This window comes from Trichechus manatus, unplaced genomic scaffold, assembly GCF_000243295.1.
Source record: "Trichechus manatus latirostris isolate Lorelei unplaced genomic scaffold, TriManLat1.0 scaffold00151, whole genome shotgun sequence".
NCBI lineage: Eukaryota > Metazoa > Chordata > Mammalia > Sirenia > Trichechidae > Trichechus > Trichechus manatus.
This window is the reverse complement of record NW_004444087.1, coordinates 5,413,300-5,432,744: the sequence shown is the minus strand read 5'-3', so window position 1 is coordinate 5,432,744 and position 19,445 is coordinate 5,413,300. Positions and strand designations below refer to the sequence as shown.

The window sequence follows — 19,445 nt, the reverse complement described above, 5'->3', positions numbered from 1 at the left end:
CACCCTCTCTCTCCTCCACCTGGCTAAATCTTGGCTGACATCCTGTCTCAGCTTAGCAGTCCCATCCTGAGAGAGCCCTTTTCCGATTGCCCCAATTGGGTGATGACCTCCTGTTAACTACTCCCATGACAGTAGATGCCTTCTCATTTATAGCACTCTTTGTACTTGTAATTTTTTGTCCAGTGTCTGCATTCCATGCTAGACCTTAAGCTTCATGAGGGTAGGTCTTGTTTACCACAGTTATTTCCAGTGCCTGGCATATAGTAGGTGCTCAGTAAGTGTTTGCTAAATGAGCAGATGAATTGGTGACTATCTTACCGCCTACTTAGTATTTGTGTGGTTGATATGTTGTGTTCAATGTTTTGTTTTCCTTCTCTCCATATATTTCAGTACAAATTTTTGATGCTGTCTTTCTTTTTTTAATAATATTTTATTTTGTTTCCGGTGAAAGTTTACACAGCAGTTTAGGTTCCCATTCAACATTTTCTACACAAGTTGTTCAGCAACACTGGTTACATTCTTCACAATGTGTGAACATTCTCATAATCTCTGATCTGGTTGTTCCATTTTGAAGCTCTGTTTTGATCACTCAAACTATTGTTTTCATAGTTGTTTGAAGTTATGTTAAGACTGAGTTTAGTATCTTACTTTGTGGCATTCATCTAAAATAGAAGTATGTTAAGCTTGTACATTCTTCCCTGTAGGATGGACGGATTGGTTTTGTGTGAACCAACAGAGCTTTACAACATCTTGAATCAGGTCACAAAACTGTCCAGATTAACCGAACCCAACTATCTCTGCTTATTGGGTAAGTGCTGTTTTTTATTTTTCCCAATGATGTGTTTGCTGTGGACAGTGTCCTTCAAGCATTATTTTTGACTTATTAACAGACGTATTGGAGGAAAACTAAAACCGTTCCCAAGGCCGACCCTTCAGACAAAGATTAAACTGGACTATGGGACATAAAATAATATTCGTGAAGAGTGTGCTTCTTAGCTCAAGTAGATACATGAGACTAAACGGGCAGCTCCTGTCTGGAGGTGAGATGAGAAGGCAGAGAGGGTCAGGAGCTGGTTGAACGGACACGGGAAATCCGGAGTGGAAAGGAGGAGTGTGCTGTCACAGTACAGGGAGAGCAACTAGGGTCACATAACTATGTATAAATTCTTGTATGAGAGACTAGCTTGAATTTTAAACTGTCACTTAAAGCACAACAATAAAAATTAAAAATGTTTCAAAATATTAGAAAAACTTACTGGGGGAGATGCATAACTTTAGAAAACTGTTAGACTCATTAGGCATAGCTCAAAATGCTGCTTCTGACTGTAACATGATTTGGAAATCATCCTAGATTAAATCTAAAGGGGATGTTCCTGGAAGACTTGTGTTCTGCGTCCTCTTACTATTGTTTATAGTGAAATATTTTAACAAACATATAGGAATATTAATAAACACCCATGTACCCACCACTCAGATTTAACATAATAAATAAAATGTAGAACAAAACTCAAATTCTAAAAAAAGGCTAGACTTACTGGACCAGTTGAGACTAGAGGAACCCCTGAGACTATTGTCCTGAGATACTCTTTGAACTTTGAACTGAAACCACTCCTGGAGGTCACCTTTCAGCTAAATAATAGGTTGGTTCATAAAATAAACAATATCACTTGTCAGTACTGTGTTCCTTTAAAAAAATCATGAATATGGTCAACAGTTACCCTAAAGCAAATATGACAAGGTAAGGAGAGGCAGGGAAACCTCTTTTGTACCCTATCATCATCCCATTCCTCTCCCTCCCCATATTTTTACACTTTTACTACATATACAGGCATCCCTAAATAATGAGTGTGGTTTAAAATTTATGGTATACAAATAGTACTATAATGTACAATCATTCTGCAACTAGCTTTTGTTTCTGGCTTAGAATTATATTTTTCTAATTTATTCCATGCTGATACATGAGGATCTAGTTAATTTATTTTAACTGTTGGTAGGAGTCTGTATTCATTCCCAACTGATTGCAGTGTGTTGCTGCTATAAACCATGCTGTAATGAACAACCTTCTGCATCTCTTGTTATTCATGTGTGCAAGAGTTTCTTCAGGATATGTACCTAGAAATAAAATTGCCCCAGTTGCAATTTCACCTTCACTTCATTCCAGATTGCTCTGCACAGAGGTTGTATCAATTTATACTCTCAACAGCAATGTAAGGCACTTACCAATACCTGGTTCTGTTAGCCTTTAGAATTTTTTGACAATCTGATGGATGTGAAATTGTATCATTTTAAAAAATATTTTATTGGGTTTTTGGTGAAAGTTTACACAGAAAATCAGGTTCTCATTTAACAATTTCTACACATATTGTTCAGTAACATTGGTTACATTTTCACAATGTGTCAACATTCTCATTATGTCTACTCTGGTTTCCATTAATCTAGTTTCCCGTGTCTGTTCAACCAACTCCTGACCCTCTCTACCTTCTTCAATTTCTAGTTTGTTTGTTTTTTTTCCATTTTCCGTAGTGGTTGTATCATTTTACATTCCTACCAGCAGTGTGTAAGGGTTTCAGTCTCCCCACATCCTCGCCAGCACTTGTTGTTTTCTGTTTTTTTGATCAGTGCCATTTTAACAGGGCTGAGATGATATCTCATTGTAATTTTGATTTGCATCTCTGTAATGGCTGATGATCATGAACATCTTTTCATGTTTGTTGTCTGCTTGAGTGACCTCTTTGGTGAAATGTCTGTTCATGTCTGTCTTAGGCTGGGTTCTCTAGAGGAATGAAACCAGTGAAGTATATATATATATATATATATATATAAATATAGAGAGAGATTTGTCTCTAGGAAATGGCTCATGCAGTTGTGGAGGCTGGCAAGTCCCAAATCCATGCGTCAGGTGTCAAACTGGAGGCTTCTCCTGACTCATGTGGTTGCAGGGGCTGATGAACCCAACATCGGCAGGTTAGGCATAAGGCTCCTGGCTCACAGGGTTGTGGGAGCTGGCAAATCCCAAGATCTGTGGGTCAGGAGGCAGGCTACTGTCTTACATCCCAAGAACCTGAGGTCAGAAGGTGACGAGTCAAATGTAGGGTCCATAGAGAGCTTTGCCAGAACATCCATGTATATTGAACGCAGACCACACGCCTAAGGAAACTGACTGGCTTTCAACTGTTTGGCTGCTCACGTTGGATCACAAAATGAAGAATGATTACATACTATCTGCCAAACCGTTGAGAATTGTGGCTTAGCCAAGTTGACACATAACCTCAGAATGTCTTTTGCCCATTTTTTAATTGAGTTGCCCATCTTTTTGTCATTGAGTTGTTGAAGTTTTCTATATATTTTAGAGATTAGACCTTTATCAGATATGTCATTCCTGAACATTTTTTCCGAGTTTGTAGGTTGTCCTTGTACTCTTTTGATAAAGTCTTTTGATGAGCATAAATATTTAGTTTTTATGAGGTCCCAGTTATCTAATTTGTTTCCTGCTGTTCGTGCATTTATAGTTCTGTCAGTTTATTTTAAAAAAATTAGGTCTCATAGTTTTGTCCCTAAGTTTTCTTTTGAGAACTTTATAGTTTTAGGTTTAACATTTAGGCTTTTGATCCATTTTTGAGTTAGTTTTTGTGTATGGTGTGAGATATGGGTCCTGTGTCATTTTTCTGCAAGTGGATATCCAATTTTGCGAGCACCATTTGTTAAAGAGACTGTTTCTTCCCCATTGACTGGACTTTGACCCCTCGTCAAAAATCAGTTGTCCATAGATATGTGGTCTTATTTTTGGGTTCTCAATTCTATTCCACTGGTCTGTGTGTCTATCATTGAACCAGTACCAAGCCATTTTGATAACTGAAGCTGTAGAGTATGTTTTAAAATCAGGAAATGTGAGTCTTCCTACTTTATTCTTCTCCTTCAATATTGTTTTAGCTATTTGGGACCTCTTGCCATTCCATATAAAGTTGAGGATTTGTTTCTCTGTTTTTGTAAAGAATACTGTTGGAAGTTTGATTGGGATTGCATTGAAGCTATAGCTCACTTTGGGTAGTATTGACATCTTAACAATATTAAGTCTTCCAGTCTGTGAACATGGAACATCTTTCCCTTTGTTTAAGTCTTCTGTAATCTCTTTCAGCAGTGTTTTATAGTTTTCATTGTATAAGTCCTTTACATCCCTGGTTAGATTTATCTCTAGGTATTTTATTCTCTTAGATGTTATTGTAAATAGAATGGTTTTCCTAATTTCCCTTTCAGATTTCTCATTGCTGGTGTATAGAGACCCAGCTGATTTTTGTTGACCTTGTACCCTGCAACTTTACTAAATTCCTTGATTACCTCTAGAAGTTTTCTTGTGGACTCTGGGACTTTCTCTGTATAGGGTCATATCATCTGCAAATAGAGATAATTTTACTTCTTCTTTTCCAGTCTGGATATCTTTATTTCTTTTTCTTGTCTTACTGCTGTAGCTAGGACTTTTAATACAATATTGAATAGAAGTGGTGAGAGCAGGCACCCTTGTCTTGTTCCTGATCTCAAGGGGAAAGCTGTCAGTCTTTCTCCATTAAGTATAATATTGGCTGTTGGCTTTTCATATATGCCCTGAATCATATTGAGGAAGTTCCCTTCTATTCCAATCTTCTTTAGGGTTTTCATCAAGAAAGGGTGTTGGATTTTTTTTTTGTTGTTACGCTTTAAGTGAAAGTTTACAATTCAAGTTAGTCTCTCATACAAAAATATATACATACATTGTTATGTGACCCTAGTTGCTCTCCCTATACTGTCACAGCACACTTCTCGTTTCCTCCCTGGATTTCCCACGTCTATCCAACCAGCTCCTGACCCTCTCTGCCTTTTCATCTCTCCTCCAGACAGGAGCTGCCCATTTAGTCTCATGTATCTATCTGAGCTAAGAAGCACACTCTTCACGAGTATCATTTTATGTCCCACAGTCCAGTCTAATCTTTGTCTGAAGAGTTGGCCTCAGGAATGGTTTTAGTTTTGGGCTAACAGAGAGTCTGGGGGCCATGTCTTCTGGGGTCCCTCCAGTCTCAGTCAAACCATTAAGTCTGGTCTTTTTACTAGAATTCGAGTTCTGCACCCCACTTTTCTGCTGCTCCATCAGGGACTCTCTGTTGTGTTCTCTGTCAGGGCGGTCATTGGTGGTATCCGGGCACCATCTAGTTCTTCCGGCCTCAGGCTGATGAAGGCTCTGGTATATGTGGCCCTTTCTGTCTCTTGGGCTAATACTTCCCTTGTGTCTTTGGTGTGATTCATTCTCCTTTGCTCCAGGTGGGTTGAGACTAACTGATGCACCTTAGATGGCTGCTTGCTAGCTTTTAAGACCCCAGATGCCACTCACCAAAGTGGGATGCAGAACATTTTCTTAATAAACTTGGTTATGCCATTTGACCTGGATGTCCCCAGAAACCATGGTCCCCAGACCCCTGCCCCTGCTACTCTGTCCCTCAAAGTGTTTGGTTGTATTCAGGAAACTTCGTAGCTTTTGGTTTAGTCCAGTTGTGCTGACTTGCCCCATAGTGTATGTTGTCCTTCCCTTCACCTAAGATAATTCTTGTCCACTGTCTAGTTAGTGAATACCCCTGTCCCTTCCTCCCCACCCTTGTAACCATCAAAGAATGTTTTCTTCTGTATTTAAACCTGTTCTTGACTTCTTATAATAGTGGTCTTATACAATATTTGTCTTTTTGCGACTGACTAAATTCACTCAGCATAATGCCTTCCACGTTCCTCCATATTATGTTTCATGGATTCATCGTTGTTCTTTATTTTGCGTAGTATTCCATTGTGTGAATATACTGTAATTCTGTTCATTCATTCGTCCGTTGTTGGGCACCTAGGTTGTTTACATCTTTTTGCTATCGTGAACAGTGCTGTAGTGAACGTGGGTGTGCATATATCTATTCGTGCGATGGCTCTTATTTCTCTATATTCCAAGGAATGGGATTGCTGGATCATATGGTACTTCTATTTCTAGCTTTTTAAGGAAGTGTCAAATCAATTTCCAAAGTGGTTGTACCATTTTACATTCCCACCAACAGTGTATAAGTGTACCAGTCTCTCTCCAACCTCTCCAACATTTATTATTTCGTGTTTTTTGGATTAATGCTAGCCTTGTTGGGGTGAGATGGTATCTCATTGTAGTTTTGATTGGCATTTCTCTAATGGCTAATGATCATGAGCATTTCCTCGTGTCTTTTAGCCACCTGAATGTCTTCTTTGGTGAAGTGCCTGTTCATATCCTTTGCCTATTTTTAAATTAGGTTATTTGTCTTTTTGTTGTTGAGGTTTTGTAGTATCTTGTAGATTTTAGACATTAGACACTGATCAGATTTGCCGTAGGCAGAAATTTTTTCCCAGTCTGTAGGTTGTCTTTTTACTCTTTGGGTGAAGTCTTTTAATGAGCGTAAGTGTTTGATTTTTAGGAGCTCTGAAAGAGTGTTGGATTTTATCAAATACTTTTTCTGCATCCACAGAAATGATCATGTGGTCCTTTTCCTTTGTTCTATTGATATGGTGTATTATGTTGATTAATTTTCTAATGTTGAACCAGCCCTTCATTCCTACAGTAAATCTCACTTGGTTGTGGTGTAAACCCTATGGGGGCAGTTCTGTTCTATCCTCTAGAGTTGGAATCAACTTGACAGTAATAGGTTTGGTTTGGTTCAGTTTTGGTTGGGTCATGCTGTATGACTCTTTAAAATGCTGTTGGATTCTGTTTGCTAGTATTTTGTCGAGGATTTTTGCATCTATGTTCATAAGAGACATTGGGTGTAGTTTTCTTTTCTTATGTCTTTGCTTTTGGTATCAGGGTTATGTTTGCTTCACAGAACAAATTAGGGAGTTTTTCTTCCTTCTGTATCTTTTGGAAGAGTTTAAATAGTATTGGTGCCAATTCTTCTCTAAATGTTTGGTAGAATATTGCAGTGAAGCCATCTGGTCCAGGACTTTTTTTGTTGGGAGGTTTTTTATCACTGATCCAGTTTCTTCACTTGTTATAGGTCTGTTGAGACTTTCTATTTCTTCCTGAGTCAGTTTGGGCAGGTTGTGTGCTTCTAAGAATTTGTCCATTTCATCTAAGTTACCCAGTTTGCTGCCATACAGTTGTTCATAATATTCGGTCATAATTCTCTTTATTTCTATTGGGTCAGTTGTAATGTCCTCTGTTTCATTTTTGATTTTGGTTATTTGCATCTTTTATTTGTCTGTCTAGCTAACAGTTTGTCTATTTTATTGAGCTTTTCAAAGAACCAACTTCTGGTTTTATTGATTCTCTCTATTGTTTTTCTGTTTTCAATTTTATTTATTTCTGCTCTGATCTTTGTTATTTCCTTTCTTCTGGTAGGCTTAGGCTTAATTTGTCTTCTCTTTCTAGTTCCTGCAGCCGTCGATTTAGGCTGTTAATTTGAGATCTTTTTTTTCCTTCATTCTCTTTTGCTCCAGATGAGTAGAAACCAATAGTTGTATTTTAGATGGCCACTTGCAAACTTTTAAGACCCCAGATGCTACTCGCCAAACTAGGGTGTAGAACATTAACTTTCTGAACTACGTTATGCCAGTTGACTAAATTATCCATACGAGACTATGGTCCTAAGCCTTTTAACCCAGTAAAACAATCCCGTGAGTTGTTTGGACATGTCTAGGAAGTCTCCGTAACTGTACCTCTTATGTGCTTTTTTTATACAGGCATACCTCGTTTTATTGTGCTTTGTTTTTATTGCGCTTTATATATATTGTGTTCTTTACAAATTGAAGCTTTGTGGCAACCCTGCTTCGAGCAAGTTTATTGGCACCATTTTTCCAACAGCATATGTCACATTTTGGTAATTCTCACAATATTTCAAACTGTTTCATTATTATTATATCTGTTATGGTGATCTGTGATCAGTGATCTTTGATGTTACTATTGTAATTGTTTTGGGGCACCACAAACTGCACCCATATGATGGCGAACTTCATCGATAAATGTTGTGTGTTTTCTGACTGCTCCACCAACCGGCCTTCCTCTGTTTCTCTCCCTCTCCTCAAGCCTCCCTTTTCCCTGAGACACAACAGTATTGAAATTAGGCAAACTAATAACCCTACAATGGCATCTAAGTGTTCAAGTGAAAGGAAGAGTCACACGTCTGTCAGTTTAAATCAGTGGCTAAAAATGATTAAGCTTAGTGAGGAAGGCATGTCAAAAGCCAAGACAGGCCGAAAGCTATCGAACAGTTAGCCAAGCTGTGAATGCAAAGGTAAAGTTCTTGAAGGAAGTTAAAAGTGCTACTCCAATGAACACACAAATGATAATAAAGCGAAATAGCCTTATTGCTGATATGGAGAAAGTTTTAGTGGTCTGGATAGAAGATCAGACCAGCCACAACATTTCCTTAAGCCAAAGCCTAATCCAGAGCAAGACCCTAACTGTCTTCAATTCTGTGAAGGCTGAGAGATGTGAGGAAGCTGCAGAAGAAAAATCTGAAGCTAGCAGAGTTTGGTTCATGAGGTTTAAGGAAAGAAGCTCTCTCCATAACATAAAAGTGCAAGGTGAAGCAGCAAGTGCTAATATAGAAGCTACAGCAAGTTATCTAGAAGATCTAGCTAAGATAATTGATGAAGGTGGCTACACTAAACAACTGATTTTCAGTGTAGACAAAACAACCTTATACTGGAAGAAGATGCTGTCTAGGACTTTCATAGCTAGAGATGAGAAGTCAATGCCTGGCTTCAAAGCTTCTAAGGATAGGCTGACTCTTGTTAGGGGCTAATGCAGCTGATGACTTTAAGTTGAAGCCAATGTTCATTTACCATTCTGAAAATCCTAAGGCCCTTAAGAATTATGCTAAATCTCTGTCTGTGCTCTATCAATGGAACAACAAAGCCTGGATGACAGCACATCTGTTTACGACATGGTTTACTGAGTATTTTAAGCGCGCTGTTGAGACCTGCTGCTCAGACAAAAAGATTCCTTTTAAAATATTACTGCTCATTGATAATGCACCTGGTCATCCAAGAGCTGTGATGGAGATGTACAAGGAGATTAACGTTGTGTTCATGCCTGCCAAAACAACATCCATTCTGTAGCCCATCGATCAAGGAGTAATTTTGACTTTCAAGTCTTATTATTTAAGAAATACATTTCCTAAGGCTATCGCTGCCATAGATGGTGATTCCTCTGATGAATCTAGGCAAAGTAAATTGAAAACTTCCTGGAAAGGATTCACCATTCTAGGTGCCATTAAGAATGCTTGTGATTCATGGGAGGAGGTCAAAATATCAACATTAACGGGAGTTTGGAAGAAACTGATTCCAGTCCTCCTAGATGACTTTGAGGGTTCAAGACTTCAGTGGAGGAAGTAACTGCAGATGTGGTGGAAATAGCAAGAGGACTAGAATTAGAAGTGGAGCCTGAAGATGTGACTGAATTGCTGCAATCTCGTGATAAAACTTTAATGGATGAGGAGTTGCTGCTTGTGGATGAGCAAAGTGTTTTCTTGAAATGGAAACTATTCCTGGTGAAGAGGCTCTGAACATTGTTGAAATGACAACAAACGACTTATAATATTACATAAACTTAGCTGATAAAGCAGTGGCAAGGTTTGAGAGGATTGACTCCAATTTTGAAAAAGTTCTGCTGTGGCTAAAATGCTGTCAAATAGCATTGTATGCTACAGAGAAATCTTTCGTGGAAGGAGGAGTCGATCGATGTGGCAAACTTCATTGTTGTCTTATTTTAAGAAATTGCCACAGCCACCTCAGCCTTCAGCAACCACCAACCTGGTCAGCACCCATCAACATCGAGGCAAGACCCTCTACCAGCAAAAAGATTACAACCCACTGAAGGCTCAGATGATGATTAGCATTTTTTAGCAATAAAGTATTTTTTAATTAAGGTATGTACTTTTTTTTTTTAGACGTAATGCTGTTGCACACTTAAGAGACTACAGTGTAGTGTAAAGATAACTTTTATAGGCACTGGGAAACCAAAAAATTCGTGTGACCTGCTTTATTGTGCTATTTGCATTATTGCGGTAGTCTGGAACCAAACCCACAATACATCCGAGGTATGCCTGTTATATATGGACATATATATATATATATATATATATATATATATATATATATCCACAAACATGTATATAAATACGTCTACAGATATACCTATGCATGAACATGTGTGCTCTCACTTACGCCTTCGTATACATATCTATGCATACATATCTACCTATGTAACCACACACATATTTTTTGGTTGTCACTACTGTTGTTCCAAAATAGGATATGTTATATAGCATTTACCAGAGTTGTCCCTTTTTCTTGTGTATTTCTTAGTGTCTTCATTTATCTAAAGGAGCCCTGGTGGTACAGTGGTTAAAATGATCGACTGCTAACTGAAAGGTTGGCAGTTTGAAACCACCAGCGGCTCCGTGGGAGAAAGATGTGGTAGTCTGCTTCCGTAGAGATTTACAGCCTTGGAAACCCTATGGGGTTGCTATGAGTCATAATCAACTCAACGGCAGTGGGTTTGGTTTTGGTTTGATCATTTTACCTTGGTTAAGTTGTACAGACTTCTCCTTTATTTGGTATTGCCTTTCCCATCACCAAAAACAACAAGTGTCTACTATCTAGAAAGTGATTTCTTCTCCCTCCCCCTCCCATCCCTGGTAACCATCAAAGAACATTTCTTTCTGTGTATATCTATTCTTGACTTTTTGTAATAGTGGGACCATACAATATTTGCCCTTTCGTGACTTATTTTCACTCAGCATAATGTCCTCCAGATTCATCCATGTTGTAAGACGTTTTGTGGACTCCTCATTATTCTTCATAGTTGTGTAGTATTCCACTGTATGCGTGCACCACAGTTTGTTTATCCATTCGTCTGTTGATGGGCACTTGGGTTGTTTCCATCTTTTTGCTATTGTGAATAATGCTGTAATGAACGTAGGTGTGTATATTAGATAATCCATTGTTAAAAGCTAGGCCCCTGCATTTTCTTATAAGAATTTTATGGTTTTAGTTTCACTAAAGTGAAGTAAAGTAAGGAGTAAGGACTAGGTCCTTCACCTATTTTGCATTTTTTTTTGTGTAGGGTACACACCTTAAGTTTTAAACTGACAGTGGCTATCACCTAGTTGCCAAGAAAATATATGTTGATGATGATCTAAGTACTCTGAGTAGTTTCATCACGTGCTTCTTTGCAAGTACAGTTATTAATGAAATGCTTTTCCTTTTCAGATGTTCGTACCAAACGGGAGTATGATGAAAGCCATGTGATCACAGCCCGTCGAGTGAAGCAGGTACACCGGTGGAGTCAGAATTGAGGGCAGGCTGGCTACCTCATAGGAGCATGGGAAAAAACGGGAGGTTTTATACTAGATCCAGGAGGCAGAACTTACTGTCAGGCCCTGTGGACAGCAGAGGCAGGACTGCTCTCTGTGTATGCAACACAACAATCTTCCACACTTCTGTACTAAGCTGTCCCCTGCCAACTTCATGGTCAAGAGCTTCGTTCAACAAATGTTGGTTTAATTCCTCAAAGTGCCAGGCACTGTTCCAGGCCCTAGGGATACAACAGAATGCAAGATGTCCTTAGTTCACTGTCCCTGCCCTCACAGAGCTTCTGTTCTTGTCAGGGAAAGACATTAAACAAGGGAGATATTTACTATAACCCAAAGATGGAAACCCAGTCTTCCCCTCCCTCCTTCCCTCTCCCTCCTTTCTCTCCCTTTCCCTTCCCTTTTCTTCCCTTCCCATCTCCCTTTCCCCATTCCAGCCACTTTTAAAACAGACAGAGCTATGCATGCAGTCACCACGGGGCACCTCTCCCTCCTGTAGTAGGGCCCCTGTCTCCATAGCCTTTGCTCAGGATCCATCTCTAACCTCTGCAGTCCTGATCACATTCTCTGCCTTTGAGGGTCTCTCTTATGCCCTGGTTTCTTCTCCATCTCTTTGGTCTAGCTCCATTTCCTCCCTCTGCTGTCTAAAGGAGGCTACTTTTCTGTCCTTGGTCCCCTTCCTATCTGTCAGCACACTTTCCTTCTCAGAGATTTCACCCAAGCTTACAGCTTCACCTATCCACATCCAATTAGCTGTGCTGTCCAGTATTACTTCTAAAATATTGTCTTGCAAAACTCCCCCTCCTTGTTGCTGCTGTGCTGTTATGTACCCCCTTTTTGCTCATCGTGGTATCCCAGATACTTAGTACAGTCCCTAGCATCTGGGTGATGCTCAGTACATATTTGTTGACTAAAACAAATGAATGGAAGCTGTTCCTTCTGCCTGGAACGTTCCTCCCAAATCTTGTCCATCTGGCAAATTTCCACTCGTCCTTTAAGTCTCATTTCAAATGCCCCTGCTCTGTGCAGCCTGTCAGGGTCTTCCAGGCTAATTGGGTATTTCTCTTTTCTTTTTTGAATATCTGGATTCCAGAGTCTGAGTGCAGGTACAAAGTAGGTACTCAGTGAATGTTTACTGAATAAGTGAACAAATGTCCAGGCACCTCTTCTCCTGCCCTCCCACCTATTTCAGCCTCCATGGGCTGTTCACACTCTTTTGCATACTCGGAACTCCTCCTTTCCTCGCGGTCACCTGGCTAAATCCTGCTTGTCCTCCAAGTGCCATCTAATTGGCATCTTTTAAAAAAGATTTTATTGTGGTAAAATATATATGACATAAAATTTGCCATTAAAATGGCAAAGTTTCTGTCTTCTATCCATTTCCCTATTCTAGATATTTCAGATAAGTGGGATCATACAATATTTATCTGTGTCTGGCTTATTTCAGCATGATGTTTTCAAGGTTCATCCATGTGGTGGCATAGATCAGAACTTCATTTCTCTTTATGGCTGAGTAAGAATCTATTGTATGTATGCACCACATTTGGTTTATCCATTCATCTGTTGATGGATACTTGGGTTGTTTCCACCTTTTGGCTCTTGTGAATAATGCTGCAATGAACATTGGTGTACGCGTATCTGTTTGAGTCTCTGCTTTCAATTCTTCTGGGTCTATAACTAGGAGTGGATAAATAGCATCTTTTTGAAGTCTCTCCAGATTCCTTTAGACAAATGCGCTTTCTCCTCTTTGAATCCCAGAGAACTTCCTTGGTCTGTATCCCTGTGGTCCTTATCTCACTCTGCCTTGCAATAGTGTAGATGAATACTTGTCATATCCCATCTGCAGGTCTCGCTACATCAGATAGATGATGTTACAAGGAACAGAATCAGGCTCAGGTTCCCCTGAGTCGTGGGGGTTTATGGGAAGCTATTGTGAAGAAGTGGCCACCACCCAGCTTGGCACAGACCACTGTTTATGGTTCTGTGCAGACGAGCACTGTGAGATCGCGTCACCTCCTTAGCAGCAGGTCTCTGTTCCTGCCCTTGTAATCCACCATTATGGTGACCCAGCCACTCCTCGACGCTACTGCTCACTAACTCCTCTCTACCTTAATGGCTTCTGTTTGCTCGTTCATTATTTAACCATGTTTATCAAATGCCTACAATGTACCAGGCACTATCAGTGAACAAAAAGGACATAAGTCCCTGCTCTTCCAGAGCTTTCATTTTAGCTGTAGCTGTGGTCTACCTCTTCACATTTGCTTGCTCATGGCTTCTGCTTAATCTAGCCTTCTGCTTACTGCTCTCTTTATGACTGTTTTTAGGTATTTATTTATTTTATTGTACTTTAGATGAAGGTTTAGAGAACCAATAGTTTCTCATTAAACAGTTGGTACACATACTGTTTTATGACAATGGTTAACAACCCCATGACATGTCAACACTGTCCCTTCTCAACCTTGGGTTCCCTATTACCAGCTTTCCTGTCCCCTCCTGCCTTCTAGTCCTTGTCCCTGGACTATTGTGCCCCATTAGTCTCCTTTTGTTTTATGGGGCTGTCTAATCTTTGGCTGAACAGTGAACCTTGGGAGTGACTTCATTATAGAGCTATATATAAGGGTGTCCGGGGGCCATACTCTCGGGGTTTCTCCAGTCTCTGTCAGGCCAGTAAGTCTGGTCTTTTTTTGTGAGTTAGAATTTTGTTCTACATTTTTCTCCAGCTCTGTCTGGGACCCTCTGTTGTGATTCCTGTCAGAGCGGTCAGTGGTGGTAGCCGGGCACCATCTGGTTGTACTGGACTCAGTCTGGTGGAGGCCGTGGTAGTTGTGGTCCCTTAGTCCTTTGGACTAATCTTTCCCTTGTTTCTTGTTTTCTTCATTCTCTCTTGCTCCTGAGGGGGTGAGACCAGTGGAGTATCTTAGATGGATGCTCATAGGCTTTTAAGACCCCAGATGCTACTCATCAAGGTAGAATGTAGAATGTTTTGTTTATAAACTGTGTTATGCCAATTGAGCTAGATGTTCCCCAAGACCATGGTCCCCACAGTCTTTATGGCTGCTTTTGGATGTGACCCCTACTGCCAACCACTTTCCCCAAGAGAGAGGATATCATTAGCTCGGTTGACCACTGTTGCTCTGATAGCTCTCATGTGGACCAGTCAATAGACCAGGTCTTCTTTGGCCAGGCACTTATCTCTGGTCCAATCAGCTGTGGTCAGTTTTTCTCAGAAGGGGATATAGGTGTGGAAGATCCTTGGAGTTCAACAGGCTCACCAGTCTATTCTCTTAGTGCTTCCATGCCTTGTATGTACAGGCAGGGGAAAGAGCATAGTCCTAGCTCCAAGCTCTTCCCAGTGTTGGTGTGCAGGGAATGTTTGCTGAATGGGACCCACCCACCAACAGACCTCTCCTGTGGTTTCCTTAGGAGGGAAAGGAATATCTTACCCCAGAGTCTGTGGATCTGGAGTGTGTGAAATACTGTGTGGTGTATGACAGCAACACCAGCTCCCTGGAGATAATCTTAGAAGACAACGATGATGAAAATTCTGACAATCATAATCAAGGTGGGTTTTTATAATAGCTGCAAAACAAACAAACAAACCCCAAAAACAAACAACCCCCCAAAAAGAACCAGTTACTGTTGAATTGATTCTGACTCATGGTGACCTCATGTGTGTCAGAGTAGAACTGTGCTCCATAGGATTTTCTTTCTTTTTTTAAAAATAATTTATTTTATTTGTTGTTGTTGAGAATATACACAGCAGAACATACACCAGTTCAACAGTCTGTGTGTACAATTTGGTGACAATTGATCACATTCTTTGAGTTGTGCAACCATTCTCACCCGCCTTTTCTGAGTTATTCCTCCCCCATTAACATAAACTCACTGCCCCCTAAGGTTCCTGTCTAATCTTTTGAGTTACTTTTGTCAATTTGATCCCATACAGATAGATCTTAAAAGAGCATAATGCTCAAGGCAAGTATTCTTTATTAGTTAAGCTAAACTATTGTGTGATTTTAAGAAGATGTCAGGGGATATTTTTGGTTTAAGGTTTAAAGATTATCTCACAGCAATAGTGCTCCATAGGGTTTTCAATGGCTGATTTTTCAGAAGTAGATTGCCAGGCCTTTCTTCCAAGGCACCTCTGGGTGGACTCGAACCTCCAGCCTTTAGGTTAGCACTTGAGTACATTAATCATTTTCACCACCCAAGGACTCCAGCAAGAATAATAGCTAACAGTTATTGAACACTTATTATGTGCCAGGCACCCAGGAGTGTACCTGGGTCAATTCATGATGTCTGCAGAACAACCCTGAGGATGGTAATATCAAGGACTATGAAGGGTCTGAGATTGTACCCTCCTTGTACGTTTATAAATTAATCTGCCACAGCTTCATGGATGCTGGCAGAGACATGAGGCCCTTGGGTCAGAGACAAAGGACTTTATTGCCCAGCACATTGTCAGCATTTTCCTGCACTGGTTCCCCAAGCCCCACTTCTCTTCTCAGGGAGAAGAACCTTGAGCTTAGGAAACCTGAATCTTTTATAATAGGCAGAAGGCCTGCCTGACCTTGGCTCCGGAGGAAAACACTATCTCTATCTTCCAAGGCTGTTTGTTATCAAACGTCCTTGAAAAGATGTTTTCTTTTGCAACAAAGGCAGTCAACACCTCTGTTTTCAGGACTTGTGGAAACATGAGAGACCCAGAGAGAACTGTCCCCTAACAATTAGCATTACCCCTTTTTATAGATGGGGAAACTGGTGCCCAGAGAGGTGAAATGACTCGCCCAAGACCCGACACCTAGCAAATTAGTTATCTAATGCTGTGTAACAATTACCCCAAAACGTAGCAGCTTAAAACAGCAAACATTTATCATCTCACAGTTTCTGTGGGCCTGGAATTCAGGAGCAACTTAGCTGGGAGGTTGTGGCACAGGGTCTGTCCTGAGGTTGTAGTCAAGAAGCCAGCCGGGGTTGCAGTTGTCTGAAGGTTTGACTGGGCTGTGATGGTCTGCTTCCAAGAAGGCTCACTCACATGGCTTGCCACACAGACCTCTCCATAGGGCCACTTGAATGGCCTCATGATGAGGCAGCTGGTTTCCCCCAGGACGAGAGATCCGAGGGAGAGAGAGCAAGAGCAAGGAGACACCTCAGTGTCTTTTATGACCTAGTCTCGAAACTTCCTCGCTGTCACTTATGCCACATTCTGTTCATTAGAAGCAAGTCATGAAGTCCAGTCCCCTCAAGGGGAGGAGAATTAGACTCCAACTTTTGATAAGACATATTTCTAAACTACCATACATAGTAAGTGGTGGAGCCAGGATCCAAACCTGGACAGTGTGGCTCTGTGCTCTCCCAAGGCCTGGATAGTGATGCTCGAGAGCAGTGCAAAGTCTCTCCAGCCCCAAGTCAGAAGTGTTAAAACATGGCCAGTTCTAGTTCTGGTGGGCTCTTTCTGGCATGACTGATCCTCAGAGCCTGTGTTGCATTCTCCATTCAGCCCCTAGTTTTGGGCTGACCACCCCTTGCCATTGGTAGTGGGGGCTCTGCTTCTGGTGATGCCATAGCTAATAGGAGTTTCACGGTCAGGTTCTTAAGGGTGTTCACATCTATTGTCACTAGGTGGCGCTAGGCTTCTATTTTTTAAAAAAATAGTATTTTATTGAGTTTTTGGTGAAAGTTTACGCAGGAAGTTAGGTTACCATTTGACAGTCTCCACACAGATTGTTCAGAGACATTAGTTACATTTATCGCAATGTGTCACCATTCTCTTTAGTTGTGTTTTTCCACGTTTAATAAAATCAGTCTTGATTCTCCTTTCAGGAGGTCTTTGGCCAGGAAATTATCTCTTCCTCCCTAGACCCATCCCATTCAGCTGAGGTCTGCAATCCTAGGATTGTAGGAAATGGTGGTCAGTAAAGATAACCCTTTCATGTTCTATAGCTGACCTCGTTCTCAGCCCTACAGTAAGTATGAGTAGGAAACCGCAACCACAAAACAACACAACAGAAAACCCCCAAACCACACATGTGTACAACTTGCCACTCAAGCCAACTTACTTTTGTTGTTTAAAATGGTATCTTTCAGGTAAATGCAAGGTCCTTGGGGCAAAAGAAAGCTCCCAGTTGAGCAGTGACCCCCTTGTTCTGGGTGGTGTCAACCTTCCCCCTGAGTCAGTGGGCACCCCAATTCAAAGTGTGGGAAACCTCATGTCAGTGAAATATTCAAGATTAATAGGAATAAAAATTAATGAGCTTAATGTTTCAAAAATAATAACCCTCTTACATTCTTCCACTGGAAAACCTCTACTTCCTGACAGTACGTGGTTACTGTTGTTGAGGTTCATTCCCTTCTAAGAAAGTGGGAGCCTGACCTCGCCTGAATCTGTTTGGCAGGGTAGCCTGGGCACTGGTGATGTCCTCATCTCTTTCCACCAGAGTCTCTAACTGTCCCCTGGAAACAGTCCTTCCTCCATCACTGACCTTCTCATCCCTGAATGTGAGTAAGGCTCCAGTGGGTCTTGTGACATCAGTGGGGGAGCAGCTGTCTGGCTTAAAGGCAACTGGACTGCCTCCCCAACTCCCCTCGGGCCTGGTGACCCACCAGTCATTATCCAGCCTCTTGCTCAAGAGAGAGATGGGTGCTGTGAGTTCCAGACTGGACTCTGACTTGTGACCAGGCCTTCTGGGGTGGGCTTGGGCTCCTGTCTTGCCAGCTTCAGGCTCTCTTCCAACTTGGCTGCAGACTCCAGAAGTTCTTCCTTCAAATGCAGTCTCTTTAGATAGGGCTTAGGCCACTTGTGTCCTGAGCAACCTCTGCTGGAATTGGCCTTCTCTCTGAACAAAGTTCAGTGTCAGAGTCAGAGTCTATGCCCTACCCTGTCTCCCTCTAGCTGGCTCTCCTGAGTTTGCTACACAATATTTCTCTTGCTGGGTCAGATCCTGACCTCAGGATATCTTGATTTAGCCCTAATTATGCAAACTTCCTATCATATATATCTAATTTGCATGCAGCCCAATAGTGACCAGTTAAGGTGTTTAAGATTAAATTGATGTCAAAACCACAATGAGATACCACTTCACATCCACCAGTACCAGTTTCCACAAAGTTGATTCTGACTAATGGTGACCCCACATGTTTATCAGAATAGAACTGTGCTTCATAGGGTTTTCAATGGCTGATTTTTTGAAGTAGATTGCTAGGCCTTTCTTCTGAGGCACCTCTGGGTGGGCTTGAATCACCAACCTTTTGGTTAGCAGCGAGGCACATTAACCCTTTGCACCACCCGGGAACTTTTCATATCCACTAGGATAGCTATACTCAAAAGACAGATAATAGAAAGTGTTGGCAAGGATGTGGAGAAATTGGAACGCTCATACATTGCTCGTGGGAATGTAAAATAGTACAGCCACTTTGGAGAACAATCTGGTGGTTCCTCAAAAGGTTAAACAGAGTTACTATATGATCTAGCAGTTTCACTCCTAGGCATATACTCAAGAGAATTGAAAATTTATGTCCACATAGAAACATGTACACAAATGTTTACAGCAGTGTATTCATAATAGCCAAAAGGGAGAAATAACCCAAATGCCTATCGACTGATGAATGAATGGATACAGAAAAAGTGATATATCCATACTGTAGAATATTATTCAGTCATAAAAAGGAATGAAGTACTGATACATGCTATAATATGAATGAACCTTGAAGATATTATGCTAAATGAAAGGAGACAGACCCAAGGACCACATATTATGTGATTCCATTTATAGGAAATGTCCGGAATAGGCAAATCCACAGAGACAAAGTAGATTAGTGGTTGCCAGTGGGTGGGGGTTGCTATGAGTCTGTATCAACTCAATGGCAACAGATTTAGTTTGGTTTTTTTTTATGGGTGGAGGGAGAGGGGAATGGGAAGTGACTGCTACTGGGTATGGAGTTTCTTTTTTGAGATGATGGAAATGTTCTGGAATTAGTGGTAATGGTTGTATATCCTTGTGAATATACCAAAAATACTGAATTGTATACTTTAAATGAGTAAATTGTATGGTATGTGAAATTTATCTCAGTAGAGCTGACTACACACACACACACACACACACACAC

General features: G+C 40.9%; 1 protein-coding gene across 1 annotated transcript in view; it reads left to right on the top strand.

Moving 5' to 3' along the window:
- The window catches only part of STYXL1 (serine/threonine/tyrosine interacting like 1), a 55,620-nt gene that overhangs the window by 12,244 nt on the left and 23,931 nt on the right, over positions 1-19,445 (top strand). The window contains exons 2-4 of the mRNA XM_004385939.2: positions 705-808; positions 11,239-11,300; positions 14,763-14,901. Of these exons, the coding sequence (XP_004385996.1) occupies positions 706-808; positions 11,239-11,300; positions 14,763-14,901 (304 nt within the window). The 5' untranslated portion in view covers position 705. The remainder of the gene's footprint in view (positions 1-704; positions 809-11,238; positions 11,301-14,762; positions 14,902-19,445) is intronic.